General features: G+C 33.0%; 1 protein-coding gene across 2 annotated transcripts in view; it reads left to right on the top strand.

The window, feature by feature from the left end:
* ELF2 (E74 like ETS transcription factor 2) overlaps positions 1-25,407 on the top strand; it is an 84,629-nt gene that overhangs the window by 4,667 nt on the left and 54,555 nt on the right. Inside the window, exons 2-4 of one of the 2 annotated variants that reach the window (XM_074273714.1) lie at positions 20,702-20,938; positions 21,390-21,456; positions 23,289-23,454. In XM_074273714.1, the coding sequence (XP_074129815.1) occupies positions 23,400-23,454 (55 nt within the window). In that variant the 5' untranslated portion in view covers positions 20,702-20,938; positions 21,390-21,456; positions 23,289-23,399. The remainder of the gene's footprint in view (positions 1-20,701; positions 20,939-21,389; positions 21,457-23,288; positions 23,455-25,407) is intronic. The other variant, XM_074273712.1, reaches the window with a different exon arrangement.

Genomic DNA, 25,407 nt, shown 5'->3' with positions numbered 1-25,407 from the left:
TTGTGAAAGAAAAATGAGAACAAAAGGAAAAAATCATGAGAAAAAATAAGCAAACAAAAAGACAATAGGTAAAAAAAAAATATTATGTTTTGATCTCCATAGTTCTCTCTCTGGATGCAGAAGATCCCAAGTCTAATGGAATTGTCTTGGATCTATGTATTCCTGAGAAGAGTTCAGTTTCAAGCATATTTTTAAAAGAAATTAGATCTTTTAAAATTTATAGAAAACTGGATATTTCAAAAGTTTCATCTATCTTAAAAAAAAAAAGTGATTCTAGGATCTTTCAACTCTAATACTAAATTACGTAACTGGCATTTCCTGTTCTTTAGTTGTTTAGTCTTGTCACTTGGGTCTGATTCTTCATGACCCCATTTGGTACTTTCTTGGCAAAGATTTTGAACTGTTTTGCCATTTCTTTCTTCAGCTAATATTTTGTATGAGCAAATTGAGTCAAACAGGGGTAAGTGACTTGCCCAGGATCATACACCTGGTGCATGGCAGCTTTTAACTCATGAAGATGAGGCTTCCAGAATCTAACCCCGTGTCCTCTACTGCACCAGTTGGCTTCCTCTCTAATCATTAGTTCATATATTTCAGTAGCTGCAAATGGCTGTGTTTGAGATGTGATGTATTTTAATATTGCAAAGGATTTCATTTTAGTTGGAGTTTTAAAAAATTATACATACAGAATAATAATGATATTAAAAAATAAGAAATTCTGGAAATCATTTGTTACAACCATGTAAATATTTGCAAAAATTGAGACACTGGACATTTTTCAGTATTTTTTCACCCACATTTACTAGTACTGCTTCTAATATCTGCTTTTTTTTTTTTTTAAGTGAAAGATCCAAAATGCATCCATAGACACAAATTTCTCTGTAAACTATTCACTTTTCTCATACATTTCTAATCATGTTAATTGTATCTTGAACTATACACTTGGGCAGTTTTCCTTAACAGTTTAAAGTATGCATCTTTGTTTTTCCAAAGATGAGAAAGCAGTGCTCCAACTGTTTTTTGCTATCCATATTTTGGATAACTTTAAAGTACTTCTGTCCCAAAGTCCCTAAGCTAACCTGTTCATTTCTTTCTCTCTTCCCTGCTCTGAAATAGAACACTGAGCAAACTTGGGACAGGGATGATTGAATAACATTCAGATTTAGATTTAGAACTTGAAAAAAAATCATTTTAGTTCATTGTATGTTGTGTATTAATGCTTCACATGATTTGTTTAAACTGGGCCAATCTGATTTCCTTTAGGCACTGTGCTATTTGTGTTTATTTGTGTTGTTAGATTATAATTCTCACATTTTAAAAAACAAATTCTCATCTTAGGTTTATGATTATCCTCTTGGTAATTTATCTAGTGCACTTGCTTTCATTTGTTTATATTTGGTCACTGAAAAGTAAGGAAAATTGAAAGGACATGAAAAGTGATTGCTATTCTTATCTCATTTATGAGGTAAAGCCTTGGATTTTAGAACTTCACCTGTAAATTGTGCTAAATGAAAACTCTTAGGGAGTAAGTTATGAAACTGATATTGGAATCAAAAATTTTTTGGACCCTTTTTTATAGTGAACTTATTTACTGAGATAAACATTCAATTTAAGAAGTTTCATAAGCATTGTGTGCATAAATGGGAAAAAGTAAGTTTTTCTTTGAAAAAGACAAATTATGCTATGTATACTGTGACACTTTGAACCTCTATTAGATAATTATCAAAATGGGGCCTCTTGCACTAATTTTTAGGTTATAATTAGTTAATGATACATAAATTTGATTTTAAAAAATATATTTTGCCTTTTGTCATTGCTTGTTCTATGAAAATAGGTTTAAAATAAATCTTGAGTATACTTGTCACCATTTATAAAACAAATTAATTTTCTAATCTGTGCTTACTGTCTCAGTGATTCATTGTTTGTAGTCTTGTTTGTATATAAGTATGCAAGTCTGGTATGTTCCATTTGACTACCTCAAATATTTATTCCTTTCACTGTAAGTAATCTAAATGTTAAGCATTTCATATCTTTATGTATTCAAAGTAGACTTTGTATAGTATCTGGCACATATCCAAAATGTACCTCTTTATTATTAAGAAAGTACAAATAAATTTATACATTATGGAATATACCAATTTTATAGCATATCTGTTGGATGCCTGCTATATTAGGATTTTGGATGAAGGTTCTGGAGTAAACTTCAGTTAGTTTCTCTTAATAAAATACACACATAAAATCTTTTGTAGAACTCGATCAAATTTCAAAAAGTTCTTATACAAATTTTCACATTTTTCAAAGAAATTAAAAATAATGTGCCCAATTTTGGTTTTTATCTGCACATGTAGGGGCAGTGTGTATTGGTACAGTGGATGCTGATAAAGAAGCCAGGACACTTGGGTTTGAGTATCTAGTTATTTAATCTATCTGCCTCAATTTCTTTCTCTATAAAGTGGGGGTAATTATACTAGTACAGTCTCTTTCCAAGCAGTCATTATGGGGAGTTTGTCATAAAACTAAAAGATTTAGAGCTGTCAATTATTTCCAATTATTGTGGGAATTTAGGAAATTTAATTGAACATCACTATTATTAGAATGTAAATTTTTTTCCTTCTGCCATCCTCCTTTGCTTTTATGAAGAAAAAAAATTCTAAAGTTAGAACAGAAAAAGAAGATTGTATGTGTAGTTTTAGATGTTCATCACACATAGCTTGATTCTCCCTCCAACTATACCACAAATTCAACATGTTATCTTCAAAGCACTATTGCTTACCTGCATTTTCTTTTGACTTTCCATATAGTCTCTTCTGTGTATTTAAAAATTGCCTAAATGAATTTTTTTGTAACCCTGTTGCCTACCCCTCTCTCTCATTCCTGACTTTCACAGTTTAAAGAAAAAAATAAGCCCTTGCATCAAATATGTTTAGTTAAATAAACCAAAACTCCATATAACCATATTTGAAAATGATTTGAGTTCATCACTTCACACTCAAAAGATGGGTAACATGTTTCATCAGCAGTCTTGGAATTGTTCTTGGTCATTGCATTGAAAATTCTTAAGCTTTTTAAGTTTTTTTTTCCCCCTTTTTACAAGTGGATTATGATTGCATAAATTGTTTGGGTTCTGTTCTTTTTATTCTGCTTCAGTTGATATGAGTTTGTATGAAATCACTGGCCATCCATTTTGTTATTTCTTGGAGTGCAACAATATTCCATTATACACATAAATTATAATTTGTTCATCCAATCCTCAGTTATGTCCTTGGTCTCTTCCCTTTCTGTTTCTTCCAAGTGCCTGCCCCTTTGATCATCCCTTCTCTCTTAGTGCCAGTCTCTTCTTTCCTTCTGGATACAATCCTGTGGTAGTTCTCCCCATCCTCAAGAAAGCTTCTTTTGATCCTATCATCTGCTCAAGCTATTATCCTCTTTTCACTGCCAAGTTGTCTATGCTCTTGCTTTCCTTTCTTATTTCCCACTCACTTTGTCAGACCCTTGTTGTCTGCCTTCCATCCTTGTTTGGCCTTTGTGATATGGCTCTGTTATGGTTCTGTTCCTGTCATATCTCTCCTCTGTTTCTTTTGTGGTTTTGTTACCTATGTTCTATCCCATATGTTCTCCAGAATTCTGTCCTGAGTCCCTTCTCTCCATATACTTTTTCTCATTTCACCAGCTTCTACTGAATCAAATCATTACCTCTGTGCAGATAACTCATAACTTTATATTCAATATTAATCTCTCCTTAGTACAATTGCCCTTGAGATATCTTCATAAACTCTGTGTGTTATAAATGAAATTCACTGTCTTTTGTCCCAAGTCTCTCTTGCTTGCTACTTTTTCTATTACATTAGAGTCATGCTAATGTCTTCATTCTTCCTCCAGCCCCATTCTAGTTACTTGTTCAGTTTATTGAAAAATTCTTTCAGCATCTGATCTTGTATCCCTTCTATTCTTTCTACTCACACTTTCACTGCCTTAGTACAAGCTCTTCTCCCCATTCCTCTTGGATGACTGTAATAGCTTCTTAGCAGCTCTTTCCAACTTCATTCTCCCCCATTCTACCATCAATGTTGTTCAAAGGAACAATCACTGGCCTGGGAATGATGGTACTTGGGTTCAAATCATTGATCCTTACCTGTGTGACCTTGGGCAAATAAGAAACTTGTATTCTGTACTTATGAGTTTCTTCATCTTTAAAATGAAGGCATTGCCTTTTGAAGGTCCCTTCCTAGCTGTAGCACTGCGATTCTGTGATCATATGCCAATAATAGCCTTAAAGCCAGAATTGACTATCATTCCTTCCCAGGAAGCTTCATTGTCTGTAGAATAAAGTACAACCTCTTTGATGGGCATTTAAAGCTTTTCAAAACTTGTCTTTACCTTATTTGTCCAAGATGGTTATGTGTTATATTCACTCTCATGCATTCTAGGCGTTGACCAATTTGATCTGTTTTCTATTTTCTATAAATGATATTCTATCTCCTGCCCCTGTTTCTTTACAATTGTTTGCTTTCCAGACTAAAATAGTCTTTCTACTTAACTTTTTATCTCTTGGAACTCCTAGCCCTAACCTTCATCAGGGCTTTGATTCGATGTTCATGCCTTCCCCTAAAATCTCCATATATTTCTTTTGCATTTTATTTTTTTATATTAACATCATATTCCCTTAATAGACAAGAACTTAGTAGTAAGTTCTTTTGATAACAGGAACTAGAACATTTTTTATCTTCTAGTACTTAACTCAATGCCTGGCATATAATGGCCACTTAGTAAATGCTTGTTGATAATTAATAAGTAAATTCTAATAAAAGCATTTAGGTGGATAGCTTTTGATTTTAAACTAATGCTAACTATAAAATTATCAACATTAAGCATAACATTGCTGCTGCCTGTTAATCAGTGCAGTGCCTAGGAAACTAGGCTGTTGAACATGAGGCTATTGTGAGGTAAAGGACATTTCTGAGAATAGTGACCTGCAGGGGAGTTTCTTAGCAAAGTTTTTATAAGATTCTAAAATGTCAATCTGTATTACTTGTCACTTTTCCCCTTTATTTTTTTGAATTTCAAATGAGAGCATTTAGGATTCAGAAATAATATGAAAAAATTAGGATTCTTATAAAATGTAATAAATGCACAAAAACTTATATATGTTTTGTTTTTCAGATTTCATAAAATTATCTAGTCATTGGCTGATGAGAGAGGATTTTTGTGTGTCAGTTTTAAAATTTGTTGAATGGAAAAGGGTGTCTATTGGGTTGTGTTAATAGCTGTATAGTTAAGTGTGAGGTAAGTAGATCTATTCTGTAATGGATTTAAATCCTCTTTTGTGTCTCAAGGATTCCAATCCTATTTTTATATCAATTAAAGAAAATTCTCTGACTTGAACTGTTATAGAAGTGTTATCGTAATAAATTTTTGTTTTCTTTTTATTGATTCTGAGCTTCTCTCTTTCATTTGATTTTAGTGCTTAACAAAGATAGATTAGTTAAAATCCTTCTCTAGAAAGGAGAAGTAACAATAACAATTAATAGTATTTTATCTTTCAGATTTGCAAAGGGTTGCATTTATCACCACAGTCCTGGGAGGTTGGTTATGGAAATAATGATTGTGACAATCAGCTACTATTGTTGGGAATATCGCCCCCCCCCCCCAATTGAACAACGAATTTATTTCTTTTTAAAGAGAACATACTAGCCCCCCAAAACCCAACTAAACATTTATAATTATTTGTTTCTTAATATGAATTGCATGTAACATGTTCAAAATATATTATTAGCTGCTCCCTCAGTAACATAGGATCATAGATTTAGAGCTAGAAGGGATCTTAGAGGTTATTTAGACCATTCCCTTCATTATAGCAAATAAAACCCAGAGAGATGTCATCAGTGAAAAATAGAATCAGGTTTGAATCCAGATTTTGTGAGTCTAAATGTAGCATCTTTCCCCCATATCATGCTGTCTAATTCTGTGATTCATGATAGTGAGAGTTAGCTAGTGTTTACAGAGTATTTTAAGAAGCCTTAAAAAAACACTCTAAAAGCAAAGAACTATATAATTGTCTCATTTGATTTTCATAATAGCTATCCCAGGGAAGTACCATTATGATCCCAATTTTATGTCGTGTTCATGGTTAATGTCTGAGGCAGGATTGGAATTCAGGTCTTCCCCAGGTCCTAGTCTCTACATACTGTTCTGTTTGTTCTAGGATGTAGGCCAATGCTTTAGTTATCTGGTTTCACAAAATTGTGTCTTTTGGAAATTTTTATGTTCCTTATAATTATAATTTGGTATAATTCTTATAGATAGGATTAGGCAAATAGAGAATTGCCTTCAAAATGGATGAGAAAGACCTGGGTTCAAGTCCTCACCCCTGACATAACATTGAGTTTGTGACCTTGGGCAAGTTAACTTATTCTTAGGGCTTTAGGTTACTTGTTGAGACTTGCAGAGAAGGTGAAGATCTGCTAAAGAGTTTACTAACTGGAGAGTTCCATACCTAGTGAAACCACAAGTTTAATTTTTATTTCCCCTATACTACTAACATCATTTAATATACCACATTAGCTATTTACTAATGAATTTTAAAGTTGTTTCTAGTACTTTGCAATTCAAGTGACTTATTTTTGAGTAGATTTTTTATGTACATTTAAAAAAAATATGTATTAAATTGAATGAAATCATAATAAAAATGCATTATTTGACTGTGCTCCATTCTGAACTTTTCTATTTACCATCTTTTGGAATTAAAAACATCTTTTATTGATTACTTTTTCATTCTTTGTTTTCCCTTTTTTATGTATTGCTACCCACCAATTCATCCTCCCTTGAAACATATTTAAGTATGTCAAGCAATACAAATCCACACATGTACAATTTCTGAAAATTTAAGTCTCATCTTACATGAGACTATCCATCATGTTCTCACTTAACAGTATTGATCAAGTTGTGAAGTCTTTCAAAGTTTTCTTTTTATATTATATGGCCATTGTGTAAATTATTTATCTAGTTTTGGTCACCCCTCTTCACTTCTGTATCATTTTGTTAATATAAATCTTCCCAGCTTTCTCTGAATTTTTCATGCTAGCTATTTTTTTTACAACACAATAATATTCTATCACATTCACAATTTTTTTAAGCTATTCCCCATTTTATTGATAACTGTTTTCTTTCCCAATATTTTGTTACACCAAAAAGTACTGTTAGATATTTGTAGAAAGAAGTCCTTTTCCTCGTTTTTTTTTTCTTTTTGGGGGAGTTACCTGATAGTGATTATGCTGGGTTAAAGGATATAGAGTTATGTAAAATTTATCGATTTTTAGGGCTTAGAAATACCTAATTGCTTTCAACACTACCTGGACAATTCCCATCTTTGTCAACAATACATTGTTTTAACTGTCCTTTGACAATCCTTCTGATGAGTTTTTTTCTCTTTGTGTCATCTTTGCCAATTTGATGTTTCCCTTTCCCTCTTTTCTTTGGAGATGGGGAACAAATGGGAGAAGAGTAGAGTAGAAAGAGAAAAAGGAGTGGTAGTTGCTGACTTTTTATGTTTAGGATTTTTATAACATCAGATATATGCTTAGGATTAGAGCAAGAAGCCATGATTAACTCCTGTGGACTATTCATTTCCTTTATGATAGGTCACATGCTTACTTGTCTCTTATTTGTGTTCCCATGTCATTCTGGGTAGCTTCCTTTTAGTACATTCCTAGAATTCAGTCAGTTTAAAATATATTTTTTTCCTATTTCTAATTTGTAATTGTAAAGGTGAAATAAAATTCTTAGAGATTTACCTGAACTTGATATATTTTTATGCTGCTGTTTTAACCAATTTTGAATTCTTTTTAGAAATTTTAAGAATAAGTAGTCATTCTTTTTAGATTGACAAAGTATAGCTTAGACTATCAAATGCTAATTTGTTTTTGTTCGTTAATGTTGTTCATTAATTTCCTAATTAACTCAGTTTTTAGCAATTTTCTTGTGTTTATTAAATGCAGATTTTAAAGTTTAATTCTCATCCCCATGAATTTATTTATTGGGGGCTAATCTTTTTTTTTTTTTTTTCAGTTCTCTAAGAAGGAAAACCTTAAGCTTCTGCTCAAGCTTATTAGAATGAACTGTGTTCCCAACACATTATTGAGATAGTCTAACTAGTGTCCTTTTTAAGGGATTGCATTTTTTTGTTAAAAGATTGCTAAATTTGAGAAAGGGAAAATAGTTGTACTAACAATTTGGAAGTTGAAGTCAGTAAAAAAAAAAAGATTTTTTAAAAAGGAATTTAAACTACAGAAAATAATTTTTTTTATTCATATGGCCCCATTTCTTAAAAGGGATGATATTTTTACATTATTTTTCTTTTAAAATTTCTTTAAGAAATTAAGTTTCACTACTAAGAACACCAAATGAAATGGGTATAACTGTGGGTATATAATATATATGTAAATAAATTGTGCATATAACTGAAAAAAATCTATATATAGCTTACTTTTAAAATAAAGTCAACGTGTAACTTTGAAAGCTACCCTGCTTATTTGCACTTCTTTCTGGTTTTCCTTCACTTTTTTGAATTAAAAAAAAAGTTTTTGCTCCTCTTTTATCCCTATCCTCCCTTCCCTTTTTTGAAGGAAAAAATCCTTATAACAAGGTGTATAGGGGTAAAAGAAATTCTCATCTGGAGGCCAGTATTTTTTTTTTTAAGATAACTGTAGCTCAGATGGGTATTATATTTTTCAGTATCAAAAATGTAGAAGATAGGGGATTGAAACAGTAGCTAGGAAAAAAACTATTATGTATAAGAGAGGATAGTTGGGGAAGGGACTGTGGCAAATTCAGAGTTCATTTGTTTCACAGTTGTTTCATTATCCATTTGGGAATTTCTTAGCAAAGATACTTGAATAGTTTGCCATTTCTCCAATTCATTTTGTAGATGAGGAAACTGAGGCAAACGGGGTTAAGTGATTTGCCCAAGGTCAACATCTAGAAAGTGTATCTGAGGTTAGATTTGAACTCAGGTTTTCTTGACTCTAGACCTAGTGCTTTACCTACTTTCTTACCTAACTTCCCCTAAATTCAAAGTTTTATGCATTAAAATAGTTGTGTTTTTTAAATTACTAATGCTGTCATTTTACAGTGAGTTTTAAGCCAGTAAAATTACAGATCTGGATTCCTTCCCTCCAAATTAAACAAATGGTATTTACCTCAATTCTCCACTCTATTTTTTTTCTTACCTTTCCCACTTTCTTTGTCTCCCCTCTCCATTGTGTTCTTCCTGCTTACCAAAGCAGTGTTCTGAAGTTATGGGTGATGGTGTGTGTGTACTAGGTATGATTCCAATACCCTTGGGCCCCAGTCACTTTTTTTTTCTTTGTTCAATGGTAAGATTCTTATTAATACTACACACAAACTATCAGGCTTCCTGCTGTCCTCTTGTGTGAAGAAGAGAAAACTTCAAGATAAAAACAGCTGGAGAGCTTGTATATCCTGCTGCAAAGGGATTGTTCCTTTATTTCTTCAAATAAGAAAAGCTAAGTAGAGAGTCATAAATCCTGGCTTTAAGTAATATCAGATTAGGATGTTGTTCTTTTCCCAGCTGTTTCATGTGCCTTTTTCCTTTTTTTTTTTCTCTTTCAGATAACTTCTGTCTTTCTCAAGCTTGATTCTTGTACTAGTTTGTTTCTTCCTTCATCTCTTGGGCTTCCACTAAAATTTGAAGAAATAGAATCCACACATTAAAACTTTATACATTATATAAATTCCTGCCTTTACTCTGCCATCTTGGCTCTATGCTTCTTCCTTCCCCTCCACCCCATATAAATTCCTTTTGAACAATTATGTGAAAATAAAGTGTGCATACATAACCATTGTTGGCTTCCATTTTAATTTGAGATATATTCAGGAAATAATTTGCCCTCACCATGTAATAAAATTATACATTAAGGTCCTAACATTAAGGAATATTCCGTCATGGTATACAGTCTTTATTACTTGCATGCTGTCCCTACAAAATGGTAAGAGTCAATCCTTGTAATCTAGGAAGCTAGTGCATTTGTGAACATTTAAAAGGAAGAATTACTGTTCTCAATTAGTTTCAAGGACTGAGACTGGCTGTTTGTATGTATATGCATTATCAGTCTTTCCTTTTTTGATGACTTGCCCCTTACTGTCTACAAAGTCTTTCCTATTAAAAAAACAAACAAACAAACAAACCCACCACCAACAAACCACTAGACCCTACAGTCTCTTTCTCAATCTCTTTCCCAAGAAATAGCTGTCCCTCATCATTGCCTCTGCTGTTTTTGTTGGTATTCTTTGCTTCAGCTATGAGAGAATATGTAATTTGCAATCTCAGCCTTCCACATTGAAACTACAGTTTCTAATTTATCTGTAATCTCATTATTTCTACATTCAATGGCCTTTTCCCTCTTTATATACTTGATCTTTCTGTATCATTGTACTCTATTTCTGATACTTCTTGTTTTTTCTCTTATCTTTCTGACTCCTCCATATTTTCCTTTATTGTATCCACATCTATACCACACTTGTGGATGCACTTCAAGACTGTCTTGGATCCTTCTCAATTTTCTAGCCTTAACTCTTAGTGATCTCATGATTTTCAAATCTATGTAGGTAGTTGTTGATTTTCCTCTTGATAGCTTGTCTGTTATCACCAAGGCTTATTTAACATCTCAATGCCCTATGGGAACTTCAAAATTAATATGCCTTAAATACAATTCAGTTACCCCTTTTCCCTACACCCCTTCCCTATACCTATTGCAGCTTCCTGAATTCTCTGTTTTGAGAGTACTACATTTTTTCAAATTGTTTCTCTGTGAGCCCTGAGGTAGTTCTAAATCCCAGTCTGACCTTGTCTCCTGCTCAAAAAAGTTCCAGTAGCTCTCTGAGTTTAGGGTAGCTCTTCCCTCTCTGACTCTAGCCTACTATTCCAGATTATTTGGTATTCCTTTTACAAACCCTGTATTCTAGTTAAATTGTTTTGTTTATTTTCCATGCAGAGCATTGCATTTCCTGTCGCCCTGCTTTTGTAGAGACTGTTCACCTAGTCTGGAATACATTTCCATGTCCATGGCCTCCTTCTAAATTCAGCTTAAGCACAATCTCTTACATGAGACATTTTCTGATTTCTTCCCCCTTATCAGGTATTAGGTTTTCCCTTTCCCCATTACATTAACTTTTGGATATATTTTACACTTATGTGGGAAGGAAGGACAATATTCTACATGTTTGTCTCAATGTAAGTGTAAACTAGTTGTGAGTAAATTCAAGATACTTTTAATTGACTACAATCAAAAGTATAACAAGACACAAAAGAAATGTACTGGGATTTGTTAGTTAAAAGGAATAAAATAGTTCTGAGCCTCATAGGTATCATAGGTAAGCAAGTAAGCATTCTAGCTAGATTGTTTCTTAGAGTTTTAAGACCTACTTTCTAATGGTACTTGGGGAATTACTACTATCCCTCCCTTCCAACTATCCCTCCCCTCTAACTGTCTCATATACTAGAAGGATGACCGTGTGAATTTAAAACTTAATTCTTTTGGGGGCAAATAGCAATGCTTTAGAGCACAGTCTATTGAGAACTGAGAAAGTTGCTTAGGACATAGTAAAAACAATTTAGAAAGGTCTTAATCCTTAAAACCCATCTGAGACATAAACCTAACTAAGAAGAACTTCATGAATATTCCATGAAGAGAGAAATTACTAAAGAAGAACTTCAGTAACTAGGAGCTTTGTGTGAAAATGACTTCAGTAGCTAGGGGTTATCAGTAACATTTTTGCTAGATGTGCTCTAAACTTGAGCCCACTTTCCCTGTATAATTGTGGGAAGAGTATTTCCCAGGCTTTTGGGGAGGATTATTTTTCTACCAATTGCCCTTGGGGAACCTGCTTAAGAAGTACCCTTTTCTAAAAGATCCCAGTAGGAGCCCATTTCAGTACTTTGTGATTATATTAGAAAATCCTCTGGGCTATCCATGTAAGCTAGGAGAGTACCCTTTGGGTCCCAGCCAGTAAGTACTTGTGGTGTCTGGAGGAGGAAGAGGAATACATTTATAAGTACAGGATGATTCCCCAAATAGAAAATAACAGTTCCTTGAAGTTAGACAATTTATCCCTTCTATCCATTTTCTCTTTTCTCCCTTACAATAAAATTTTAAAGTTAATTTAAAAATACTTATTATTAATGGTACCAAATCACATATTGGCTTACAAAATCATTATCTTTTAAAATTAGCTTTAAAATTTTTTATTTACAAGCTATATGCATGGGTAATTTTTCAGCATTGACAATTGCAAATCTTTTGTTCCAACTTTTCCCCTCTTAACCCCCAACCCTTCCTCCTGATGGCAGGTAGACCAATACATGTTAAATATGTTAAAGAATAAGTTAAATACAATATATGTATACTTGTCCATACAGTTATTTAGTTGTACAAAAAGAATCGGACTTTGAAATAGTGTACAATTAGCTTGTGAAGGAAATCCAAAATGCAGGCAGACAAAAATAGAGGGATTGGGAATTCTACGTAGTGGTTCATAGTCATATCCCAGAGTTCTTTCGCTGGGTGTAGCTGGTTCAGTTCATTACTGCTCTATTGGAACTGATTTGGTTCATCTCATTGTTTAGGATGGCCACATCCATCAGAATTGATCATCATATAGTATTGTTATTGAAGTATGTAATGATCTCCTGGGTCTGCTCATTTCACTCAGCATCAGTTCATGTAAGTCTCTCCAGGCCTTTCTGAAATCATCCTGCTGGTCATTTCTTATAGAACAATAATATTCCACAATATTTATATACCACAATTTATTCAGCCATTCTCCAATCTCAGTTTCCAGTTTCTGGCCACCACAAAGAGGGCTGCCACAAACATTTTTGCACATACAGGTCCCTTTCCCTGCTTTAAAATCTCTTTGAGATATAAGCCCAATAGTAATACTACTGGATCAAAGGGTATGCACAGTTTGATAACTTTTTGAGCATAGTTCCAAATTGCTCTCCAGAATGGCTGGATGTATTCACAATTCTACCAACAATATATCAGTGTCCCAGTTTTCCCACATCCCCTCCAACATTGCAGCATTATCTTTCCCTGTCATTCTAGCCAATCTGATAAAATTAGCTTTAATTTGTGTAGACATTTTATAAATACATGTTGATTAATCCATAGGAGGTAACATTAGGAATATATAAACGATACAGCATTTTCTGACAGGAAAAAGTAAAATAAATTTAGCCAAGAGAAAATTGAAGTCTGTTTATGTAGATAAGTAAGGGGTTCAAGTCTCCTTACTCAGAAGAACTATATTCAGATATATTAAAATAACTTGGTTGTGATCACTATAAAATGGTTGTCTTTCAAATATTTGAAAATAGCTGTCTTATTTTATTTATGAATAAAGATAGTAAGTTTAAAAGCCCAACTCTTTTAAAATCCAAACAATCTTTTTGAAATCAACTTCTTCACTTTAAACAAAACCACTTTTAGAATGCTTGCATTTTAATATTTGTTTTTTTTAAGCTTTTATAGATCATGTGACTTATAAATCTTTGAAAATAAGTTTTAATCTGAATTTAACACATATATTCTTAATGTGGATATGATTATTGATTATTAAGTTTTATTTATAATTTGGAGAAGTTTTGGATGCTATTAGCTCAACTTTATAATTCTTTACCCCAATTTTTATTTCTTCTACTTGGGTAAGACAATATGATGGTGGACTATTTAGTTTTATTTATATTTTTGCTTGTATAATTAGAAAATTTGGCTTTAAAATATATTATTTTGTTCATAAAACATTATAGCTCTTTTCAAATATTTGAAAGCTTATGTGGAAAAGGGATTAGGCACATTTTGATGCAAGAACTAGGATCAGTAGATTGAAATTTCAAGGAGGCAAGTTGAGTTCAACTTCAGGGGAATTTTCAGTAGTTTGTGTTGTCTGAAATGGAATTATTTTTTGAGGTAATTGTTAGGTATGTTGTGTAATGAATTTTTATGTAGCATAAGAAGTTGTAATTAATAATTACCAAAACCTTGTGTAATGTATATTTTATAAATCTGATTAGATTGGGGAAATAGAAGAGAAGAATCAATGAGGTCTCAGAGGTTTTGAGTAGAGGTGAATGCTTTAAAAAAAAATTTATTTTAGGATGATGGCTGGAGAAAAGTTAGCTATGTTTCATTATACTGCTGTAATAATTTTCCTTGGGCATTAACCAGGTCATTCTCCTCTGCTGAAAAATCTTCAGTAGCTCACTAGTGCCTCAAATTTAAGGCCATATATACAATCTGGAGTCATCTTTTTTTTTTCTTTTTACATTTTTTTTTAAAGATTTTTGAGTTCTAGGTTCTCTCCCTTAACTCTACCCATAATTAAGAAATAACATGTACAGATTGGCTAGAATGACAAGGAAAGATAATGCTGAATGTTGGAGGGGATGTGGGAAATCAGGGACACTGATACATTATTGGTGGAATTGTGAATACATCCAGCTATTTTGGAGAGCAATTTGGAACTATGCTCAAAAAGTTATCAAACTGTGCATATCCTTTGACCCAGCAGTGTTACTATTGGGCTTATATCCCAAAGAGATCTTAAAAAAGGGAAAGGCACCTGTATGTGCAAGAATGTTTGTGGCAGCCCTCTTTGTAGTGGTCAGAAACTGGAAACTGAGATTGGAGAATGGCTGAATAAATTGTGGTATATGAATATTGTGGAATATTATTGTTCTGTAAGAAATGACCAGCGGGATGGGATGATTTCAGAAAGGCTTGGAAAGACTTACATGAACTGATGCTGAGTGAAATGAGCAGAACCAAGAGATCAACAACAATACTATATGAAGATCAATTCTGATGGATGTGGCCATCTTAAACAATGAGATGAACCAAATCAGTTCCAATAGAGCAGTAATGAACTGAACCAGCTACATCCAGTGAAAGAACTCTGGGAGATGACTATGAACCACTACATAGAATTCCTAATCCCTCTATTTTTGTCCACCTACATTTTTTATTTCCTTCACAGGGTAATTGTAGACTATTTCAAAGTCCGATTCTTTTTGTACAGCAAAGCAACAGTTTGGACAAGTAAAAAAAAAAAGAAAAAAAGACATAGATCTCTTACCCTAATGAAAATAAAAAACCTTCAACAAAAGTTAAAAATAAAGAGATAGAATAATTAGAGAATACTTCGATCTATCTTCAGACTCGTTTAGTTCTTTCTCTGCATGTAGATAGAATTTTTCATCATAAATCTTTCAGAGTAGGTGTGGGTTATAGGTATTTCACAATCGAGGAAACTGAGGCAGAAAAGTTAAGTGACTTGTAGAAAGAAATATTTGAGATCTTGATTCCAGTCCTAGTACTCCCATCTGCTGTGCCATCTAGCTGTAGATTTATAGAAGTGAGTGAATAAATGACCAGACCTAAAGTGAAGTGATCAATAGATAAATGATTATCAACTTGGAAATATAGTAGGAAAAAAAGAAACAACGACTTCAGTGGAAGATTCTAGGGATTGTTCCTTGGTCCTATTATTCTGTTCTACATTTATTAATGACTTGAATGAAGCCATAGATACCATACCTCCACTGCCCCCCTGATAACTCTCAGAGCCACATCTTATTATATTCAACATCAGACTGCTCTGGAGTTGGGAGAGAAGCATGATTTAGGGTCCTTGGTTTTATACTTGCTGAATTCAGGATCTGGTACAAGTCACTCCTCTCTGAGCCTCATTGCCCACAGTTATGGAATAGGAATCAAGAAGCCACAAAGGAAAATTCTTGGTTAAACTATGTGTGTTGTGTAAAAGTACAGCAGCTTTGTGTGGTAGATCAGGAACTGACCTCAGAGTCAAGAAAACTTGCATTCAAGTCCTGCTCACTGATAAATACTGACTTTTTGTCTGTGGGCAATTCATACTCTCTCATTGCTCCAGTGTTGAAAGTATCACCCTGTTTTTTTTAGTAACAGAATTTTCCCCTTGAAATCATGGGTCCTGTCTCATCTCATTTGCGTTGACATTCTCTCCTAGCATCAAAGGTAGATTCTTCTTTCTTTTCTTAGGAATCCATGGAGATAGGATTTTATTATTCCTCATTTTCTAAAGCTTCCAATCTTTGCTTTTTAAATTTCATCTTCATTTGACATCTCAGAGTTCTTACTATTTGTGTTGAAGATACTGACAGTGCCTCATAAAGGCTTCATGATTTTATTTCTGGTTTATTTCTTCCATTGACATATAGCACAAACTTGAAAAGAATGTTTTATGAGCTGCTCTTAGTTTAAGAAAAATCTATACAGTCCTGAACCATCTCCTGCGCCTCTCCCAGCTTTGCTGGTTGGTTCTTGTATAGCAGCAGGAGCACATGAAGGCTTATGAAGGTATTCCAGAACTCTGGGTATCACCTCCATGACAGAGGAGGCCTTCAGGAGTGCTTTGGTGGAAATATTTAATACTTTATTTTTTTTGTGCTTTGTGGTTCCCTTAAAAAAAAAAAAAAGAAAAAGAAAAACTACATTTGTTTGTGACCCATTCACATTCCCACAAATACCTCCTACAAATCATATTACCAGAAAAGCTCAAGTCCCTTGAGATATGATTGTGATTGATAATTCATGTAACTTTCTTCTTTTGTTCTATTCCAATCATTATCCAGGGCCATCTCCACTTGTTCTAATTTCTATCTGGCCTCTGAACCCCGATGGCTCTGGGGAGGCAGGTGACCTTGTCCAGCCCTCCCTCTCTGAAATCCAAGGCACTTGCATATCATGACATCTCCCTGAGGGCATGATGATCCTCTTTGAGAATAAAGCACAAACCCAATCCGAATTGAAAGGGTGTGTGTTTTAACTTTAGGAAGTTGTCTTCTTCCTTTCCCTTGTTGTCAAAGCTTTCTTCACTCTGCAGTGAGTCTTTCTAAGTTTTTCTGAGTTCTACCTAGTCATTTTGTGATTTCATCATTGTGAGTACTCCCTCTACTGGTAACACCTCACTACCCATTCCTGCTTTTTTCATCCTGTGTACTTTTCTTCTATTCATGACTTTCCAGAAGTCTTCTATAGGAAATTCACACATAGGCAACATGAAATGGAACCGTAGTAAGGGAGAGAGTGGAAATGAGAGTGAAAAAGATGATTAGAGGTGTGTGTAGGGGGGTTATGTATATGGGGAATATGGAAATGGATAAGATCAAAAGGAATAATCAAACTAAGTGGTTGGCCTTGGCCAGAAGGATTACCTCTTCATCTGAGACCAGAACAAAGGAGAAGAAAAAAGTGATGTTGTACTCTTTATTATAATTGCTAGCACCAGGGCGCATCTAGATAGTACAGTGGATAGAGCACTGCTTATGAAGTCAGGAGGACCTAAGTTCAAAACCAACTTCAGATCTAAATACTTACTAACTGGGTGACCCTTAGCAAGTCACTTAACCCCAACTGCCTCACCGCCCTCCCTCCCCCCCCAAATAATAGTGCACTTCAGTCTGATAGAATTACAGGTTTTAATTAACATTTCTTCCTAGCATAGGACACAAAACTTTTTTTTTTTCATTGTCCATTTATTGATCAAGTAGGAGAGTGGACGCATTAAATGAGCATAGGTAGTAGAGTGAAAGTTGGTGTTCTTTCAAATGTCTTTTTCTCTCCATGCTAGAAAATGGTAACAATTTCTATGTGTTGGTTCACTTCATGTGAACTTCAAGTTTAGTGGCCCTAGTAGTCAACTTTGGAAATTCTTTATCAGAATGTTAATAAAAATATGTTTGCATTATACAATGCTATTTTTGAACTCAGGGGTACACTATCCACTGAGCCACCTAGCTGCCTCTAATGTTATTTTTAAAAGTTTGCTACAAATTGTGCTTTTTAGTGTAGCAACTTTTCTTCTCCTAGGAAATGTTAATGCAGAAGTGATAATATGTATCTTAGGAATTTAGTTTCTTTTCATATTTCATCTTTGTGTCTTTTGTTTTTACATCACATTCTTTATTACATAATTTTTATTGATGTAATTTGCTTTTCCAGCCCCCAAATTTCCCTCATGTGTCTCTTCCTATCCCACTCCAAGGACATCCTTTATTTTCTTTAATTTATCTATCCCATCCAATTCTTCCACCAAGAAAAAAAAAATGAAAATAATACATACAAAACGAAGTCTTTTTTGGGAATTTCAGAAGTATTTTATTTCTCCAATTATGTGTAAAGATAGTTTTCACACTTTTAAAAAAGATTTTGAATTCTGTGTTCTTTTCCCAGGGTCTCCCTTATCTCCCCCATCCCCAAGATATAACAAGTAACCTGATATAGGTTATACATGCACAATTATTTTAAACATTTCTGCATCAGTTATGCTATGAAAGAAAAATCAACAAAAAAGGGGGAAAAAACCAGGAGGAAAACAAACAAAAAAAAATGGTGAAAATAGTATGTCTTGATCCTCATTCAGTATCATGGTTCTCTCTCTAGATGTGGATGGTCTATCCTATCCCATCTATTGAAGTTGTCTTGATCACTGAATTGCTGAGAAGAGCTAAGTCTATTATAGTTGATCATTACATAATATTGGTTTTATTATGAACAGTGTTCTCCTGGTTTTTCTCACTTCACTCAGAATAAGTTAATGTAAATCTTTTCAGGTCTTTCTAAAGTCAGCCTGCTCATTTCTTTTAGAACAATAATAATCCATTATATTCTCATGCCATCACTATTCAGCCATGCCCAATTGATGGGTATCCCCTTAATTTCCAATTCCTTGCCACCATAAAAAGAGCTACTACAAACATTTTTTGCACATATGGGCAATTTTCCCTTTTTTATAATCTATTTGGGAAACAGACCCAATAGTGACACTGCTAGATTAAGGGATATGCACAGTTTTATAGCCCTTTGGGCATAGTTTCAAATTACTTTTCAGAAGGCCTGAATTTTCAACCCTACTAACTAGGGAAAGTGTTCCAGGAAAACATAATCATATAAGATAAATTCTAGCATTGACCATACCCTGAGAAGTTTGTCTCTTACTGCATTATTAAGTTCATCATTTTTCTGAATTTTATTCTATTATTAAATTCATCATTTTTCTGAATTTTTTTTCTATTCTGAATAGAATATTTCATCTTTACTATTTTGGACTTAAGATTTATTATTTTTATTGATCAGAGATCTAAAATCTTTATGAGCCATTTTTCAGTACGTTAACATTGTAAATATTGTTTTCCAAGGTTCTGCCTATTTTATCTGCATCAATTGATAAAGGTCTTCCTAATTTCTTATGAAACTGTTCATCCTTTCATTTCTTATGGAATAATACTATTCTATTACATTAATACTATATACACACACATACATCCATATTGCAATTTGTTTATCTACTCTCCAATAGGAGGATACCCCTTGAGTTTGCAAATTTTGGCAACCATAAAAAGAATTACAACGTGGGTTTTTTTTTTTTTTTTTTTTGGGTATATATAGGTCCTTTTCCTCTTTGATTTTTTGTTGTTGTTGTTGTTGTTGTTTCCTGCTGGGGGTGGAGATGTGGAAATAATTGGCTTAGTAGTGCTATAGCTGAATTATTAAATTATTAAACTGCATATCCTCTAATCACACAGTTTAATAATTTTGGGGGACATAGTTCCAAACTGATTTCCAGAATGGTTGGACTAATTCATAATTCCACAGTTTGCCCCCCTTTTCCCTTCTAGCATATAACATTTTCTATCCTTGTCAACTTTGTCATTCTAGTGGGGTAGGGTATAACCTTAAAGTTACTTTAATTTGGGTTTTTCTAATTACTAGCCATTTAGAAAATTTTTTTTTAATGTGCTTGATAACATGAATTTCTTCCTTGAAAACTTCTTGTTCATTATAGGAAATTAAATTTAAAGCATTAGTATACCTACTTCAAATTTTTTAGGATTGGGCTTTTGCATAAATCAAGACTCATCAATTGTTTTTATAAATGCAATGAGAAGAAAGTTTGAGTTGTTTGAACTTATTTTGAAACAAGAGTTAAAATATTTGAGGGAGAGTGTTCTGATAATTCAGAAGCTATCACATACATTTTAAATTCTAATTGTTTCCAATGACCACATATGGAAGTACAATATAGAAGCAGTTTAATTAAGTTCATTTTATAGTAAAATATAGTTTATGGTATGCCTATTTAACCCTGAGACAACATCATAAGCTATCCACACAAATTTTATCTTACTACTTTATAATTCATTTTGACTCTTTTAAAGAGAATAACATGAATGATATAGAAAACAAAAAAAAAAATTGTCCATTACACTATGAGGTAGGTACATATTTTTAGTAATGGTGTACCAAAGACACATTATTCACAGACCAGGTTGGTTGTCAGATAGTTATCAATATATAAGCATATTGAATATACCACTTGAATATTTTGTAAAGGAAACTATAACTCCTATAAAAGGTTAAAGGTTTTATTTAAAATTTTTTTTATGTCAACACCTTTATGGAAGGCAAATTTCTAAAAATGAATATGTACATTAGGGCTGTGTTTTGAATGGGGATGTAGTAAACTTATCACATTTTCATAGTTGTAAAAAAGTAACCAAAACAGCATTTCAAAATATTTTAAGTATTTTTAAAGTTTTTTTTGAATTTTGTTTATAACTATTTCTTAATTTTTCCAATTTTTTTAGACTCCTTGGTTAATCATCTTCAGAAGAGTGGATTTCTGATGTACCAAACTCCATGTCTCTCATTGAAATAAAAATTTGATATCACAGATAAACAGCATTGACAACTATCCATGAAACTTTGTATATCTTAATATCAGTCCTCGAAGTTTCCCCAGGGAACGCATAATGACATCTGCAGTGGTTGACAATGGGGGTTCTGTTTTGGAGCTTTCCAGCAATGGAATAGAAAATCAAGAGGTTTGGAATTCACTGTGTTCCATTTAAATTGCATTTATATTTTATTATGTAGAAATTAATGAGTAATTTTTATTTTAAATAATCAGAACATGTTGCACAATTTTTTTCATGTAGAATGTCCTGTCCATGAGACATGATGTACATTTCCTCATATAATAATGTCTTATGCTTATGTGTGCTTTATAGTTTGCCAAATTCTTTTCCTGTGCATTATTTCATTTGATTTTATTCTCACAACAGTCTAGTAGGCATTAATGAATCCTGTTTTATATTTGAGGAATCTGAATTTCAGAGAGGTTAGTGACCAGCCCACTAATGCACAGCTAATAAGGAATTAAGCTAAGACTTGAATTGAACCCAGGTCTAAAGATTTTAATGCTAGTTTCTTTTTACTGTACTATGAGGCATCTCTTTAATGGTGTCATGGAGCATCATTACACTTTTGTTGTAGGATCGTGTTTGTGGAATTGAGAATTGAAATGAGAGAAGCAACTGAAATATGATTTTGAGATTAGGGGGTAAGCCTTAAATTAATTTTAAACAGATATTAGTTTAGACTTTCATAGGATAATTTTAAAGATATTTTAAAATTACAACATTAGAGTCATTAACTATGATATCATAAATGTATATTATTTAGAATTAATGTTGTAATTATGTAAATTTTAATTTACAAGGGAAATAAGCATTTATATAGTGCCTACTGTGTGCCAGGCATTGTGCTAAAGTACTTTTTTATCAATATTATTCTATTAGGTCCTTATAATGATGCTGTGAAGTAGGTGCTATTATTATTCTCATTTTACAGTTGAGGAAACTGAGGCAAACAAAGATTTAAGTGACTTATTGAGGCTCATATATCTAATATGTATCTGAGGCTGGCTGAGTTTGAACCTCAGATCTTCTTGACTCCAGGAAAGGTGCCAGCAAGTTGCCTCATAAGTTATTCTTAATAAGACTGAAAGATAAAAATGAATTTTTCTGTTACTTCTTTTCCCTTCAAATATTTCTAATTCAGTAATAATCATTAATACAGTCAGCAGTACAGAGTGTGGAAAGTTTGATTTTAAATGTAATCAGTGAATAAGGAAAAAAATTCAGTTGGTATTCTCTAAAAGAATTACATTTATGGCATTTTGAATCATTGGTAGTTTGGTTTCTTCTATGTCTTTATTTCCTGTTCTGGGATATAGGGGAAAAATATAAAAAGAGAAAGACATAGCAAAATCATCAAGGTAGAAAGAGATTATACAATGCAAACCATAGGTTTGATGGTCTCACAAGTTAGTTGCAGATTTTTTTGAATGTGTCCTTGAATCTGAGATTATTAGATTTAGGTTTGAGTTATACCTTAATTCAACTTATCTTCCATAAAAACTAAGTTTAATAGTCAATTTTATTGCATAAAAATTTAAATTTTTACATTCTTGATTAGTCTTTTTTTTTTTTTTTTTTTTTTTAAAGTTTACTCCTTCCACTGACACAGATCAAAACCCCATTATAATTTAATAAATGGTTTTCCAAAAGTTGCTGTGACTGAGAAATTCACCTTGTGGTGGAAGTGATATAACTTTTGAATACAACTAAACTGGTCTTTGGGTGTAAACGGAAGGTCAATCATCAGTCCCTCTTCTTGCTCTATTATTTTGTCAGTCTTGTAGCTGCTAATGAGTAAAGATCAATTCCAGTCATTTCTCTTCTTCTTCACTGGTTTTTATCAATTGCTTTGGCAACTGACATGAGCAATGAGGGGAGGAGGTTAGGGGGATCCTCCTAGGATCAGAGGGTTTTAGAGTTGGAAGGGGATTTTAGCCATCATCCAAACCAGCCTCCTCATTTTATAGATATGGAAACTGAGGTCCATAGGTGTGAAATAACTTGTCCAGAACCAGGATCAATTTAGTGCCTGATCTTCTGCTGTTTCTAAATCCAACTAGTATTTTTTCCAGCACATCCTGCCATGATTTAGCTGCTAGTCGAACCCCGATTTTGGGAAAGTCTTTAAAATTTTATAAAGCTGATTTATATTCTTACTTCCCACCATGTAGGTACTCACAAAGTGGTTGTTTTTTTTTTTTTTTTTTTGGTGGTTATTGTTACTTCTGACTAATGTTAATATATAGATTCTTAAGGACTTCATCTTCTGAATTGTTTTTTACTTCTAATCTGTCAAGTCAGTATAAATCTTCCCACTTGTGAGACATGAAAATTACATAATGTGGTTTAATTGCTTATTTAAAAAAATATTTAGAGTATACATATTAGTACAGATTGAATATATAAGAATTTGTGATTGCATTCAGGGTTTGTGGATAATAAGTTTGATTTAGAAAAAAATTTGCTCTTTTAGGAAGGTGAACAAGTTTCCAAATATCCAGCAGTGATTGTGGAGCCGGTTCCAAGTGCCAGATTAGACCAGGGCTATGCAGCCCAGGTTCTAGTCTATGATGATGAGACTTACATGATCCAAGATGTGGCAGAAGAGCAAGAAGTTGAAACTGAGACTGTGGAATCAGGTAGATTTTTTCAAACAATATTTATTTATTTTATAGAGTCTTTTTGTGGGATTTACTGTTATGTTAATCTTACGTAAATTACGGATGCTGGGCCCTTCTAATTTGGAATTAACTGAAAGGTTTATCTTACAGTGTGTTAAAGGAGTTTTATTTCTAGAAGCACTGAAGAGGCTTTATATAATTCTGCTTTGTTTAGGACTCTGTCCCTTGAAATGGAAAAATGATTGTTGGCTTTTACTTTCTAAGTACTTTTTCATGCATCCTGTTTTTCCTTCTTTTTTTTTTTTAATTATAGTTTTTTATTTTCAAAATACATGCAAAGATAGTTTTCAACATTCACTCTTGCAAAACCTTGTGTTCCAAATTTTTCTCCTTCCCTTGCCCCCATAGCCTCCCCTAGACAGCAGGTAACCCAATATAGGTTAAACATGTACAATTCTTCTACTGTTTTTCCTTCTTGATGCTCTTTCCCCCCCCCCCCCCCCCCTACATACAACAGTAAGAACATATTAGGTTTAGAACTGGAAAAGACCTGAGAGATCATTTAATCCATCCTTTTCTTTTATAGGTGAGGAAGTTGGGGTTCGAAGAAGCATAGGGACTTGCCCAGGGTCATAGAGGGAGCTTTAGAGGCAAGCACTCAAACCCTTTTGACATGGATCCAAACAAGTGTTCTTTCCATTCCACTCAGCAAGCCTAGTGTTATAGTCAAAAAGGAAAAAATAGCACCAAAGCACCAAATCCAATACATTAGCACCTAATAGAGGCCATCTCATTTATCATTAATCAATTAAAATTTGAAAAAAGAGGGAGAGTTCTTGGAGAAAATGTCTATAACATTTTTATGTGTGTGTGTGGGGGGAATAATGAATTTTTTTTTTTCCAGAGTTCTCTATCCCTCATGAATGGGGAAAGAACCCTCTGGTATTTATTTAATTTATTGTTAGTAGTCTAAAAATACATATAGGTAAATCATTTTACCTAGCTATAAAATTTTATGCCATTTATTTTTTGCTGTAGAATTTTACTTGAAGTTGTTGATGGGAGTCATAAAAACTGAATTATTTGAACCATTTAGCCATCATTGCTTTTTATCTATTTCTGTAAAAGTTACCTTCTGAAAAAATGATTTTTTAAAAATATGGTATAAATAACAAGTAGAAATTTTATGTACATTATTTTGATATTTGTTAAATATAGTAGATGTTTGTAGAATCTTTTAAATTTATAATTAATTATACTCCACAAAATGTCTGGGCTTAATAAGGACATAGTTATTTACCAATAAGTGAAAAACAGTAGGGCTTACTCATTATTCTCACTTAATAGAGGGAACCAAATAATTTGTATTTGACTTCACAAATACTTTTTTAAAAATTATTGACATAAGTATTTTTGTGATAATCTGGGAATTAAATCATATGGTAAAGAAGAACTTACAAGACTGTAGGTTCTTTATCTTGACTTCCTATGTATGTAACTCTTAACCCATTTCATTCTGGTAATAATGATCACCCTTTAGACAGTTGTAACGTTAGCCATTTTTCTAAATCTTACTTATCCAAAGGAATGTGGTTGAGTATTGGCTTTCAGAGGATTCTTTCTACATGCTAAGTAAATAATGAGAATTGAGATATTAACAATATTGAGTCAATAAACTTGCACAGGTTTGTTCTAAATAAACTACAATATAAATTATCTGATAATCATTGTCAACTGAATTATGCAGATCTGAAAATACAAATAGTAGCAATGCATTGGTTATAGCACTTGTCCTTCACTAAAGAGTATTTTTTATTGGCTTGCTATGAGCTTTAGGAGGGTTTTGAGTTACTATACCACATAAGGGAAATGATTATGATGATACTGTTCTTGTTATCATCATAATCGTGATCAATCATCATCTTGTTCTTATCTTTCTTAGTAGTTTGGCTAGAAATGCCCCTGGCACAA

The sequence above is a fragment of the Sminthopsis crassicaudata genome, chromosome 6, assembly GCF_048593235.1.
Source record: "Sminthopsis crassicaudata isolate SCR6 chromosome 6, ASM4859323v1, whole genome shotgun sequence".
Lineage (NCBI taxonomy): Eukaryota > Metazoa > Chordata > Mammalia > Dasyuromorphia > Dasyuridae > Sminthopsis > Sminthopsis crassicaudata.
Note: the sequence above shows the minus strand (reverse complement) of the source record. Positions and strands in the feature narration are given on the sequence as shown.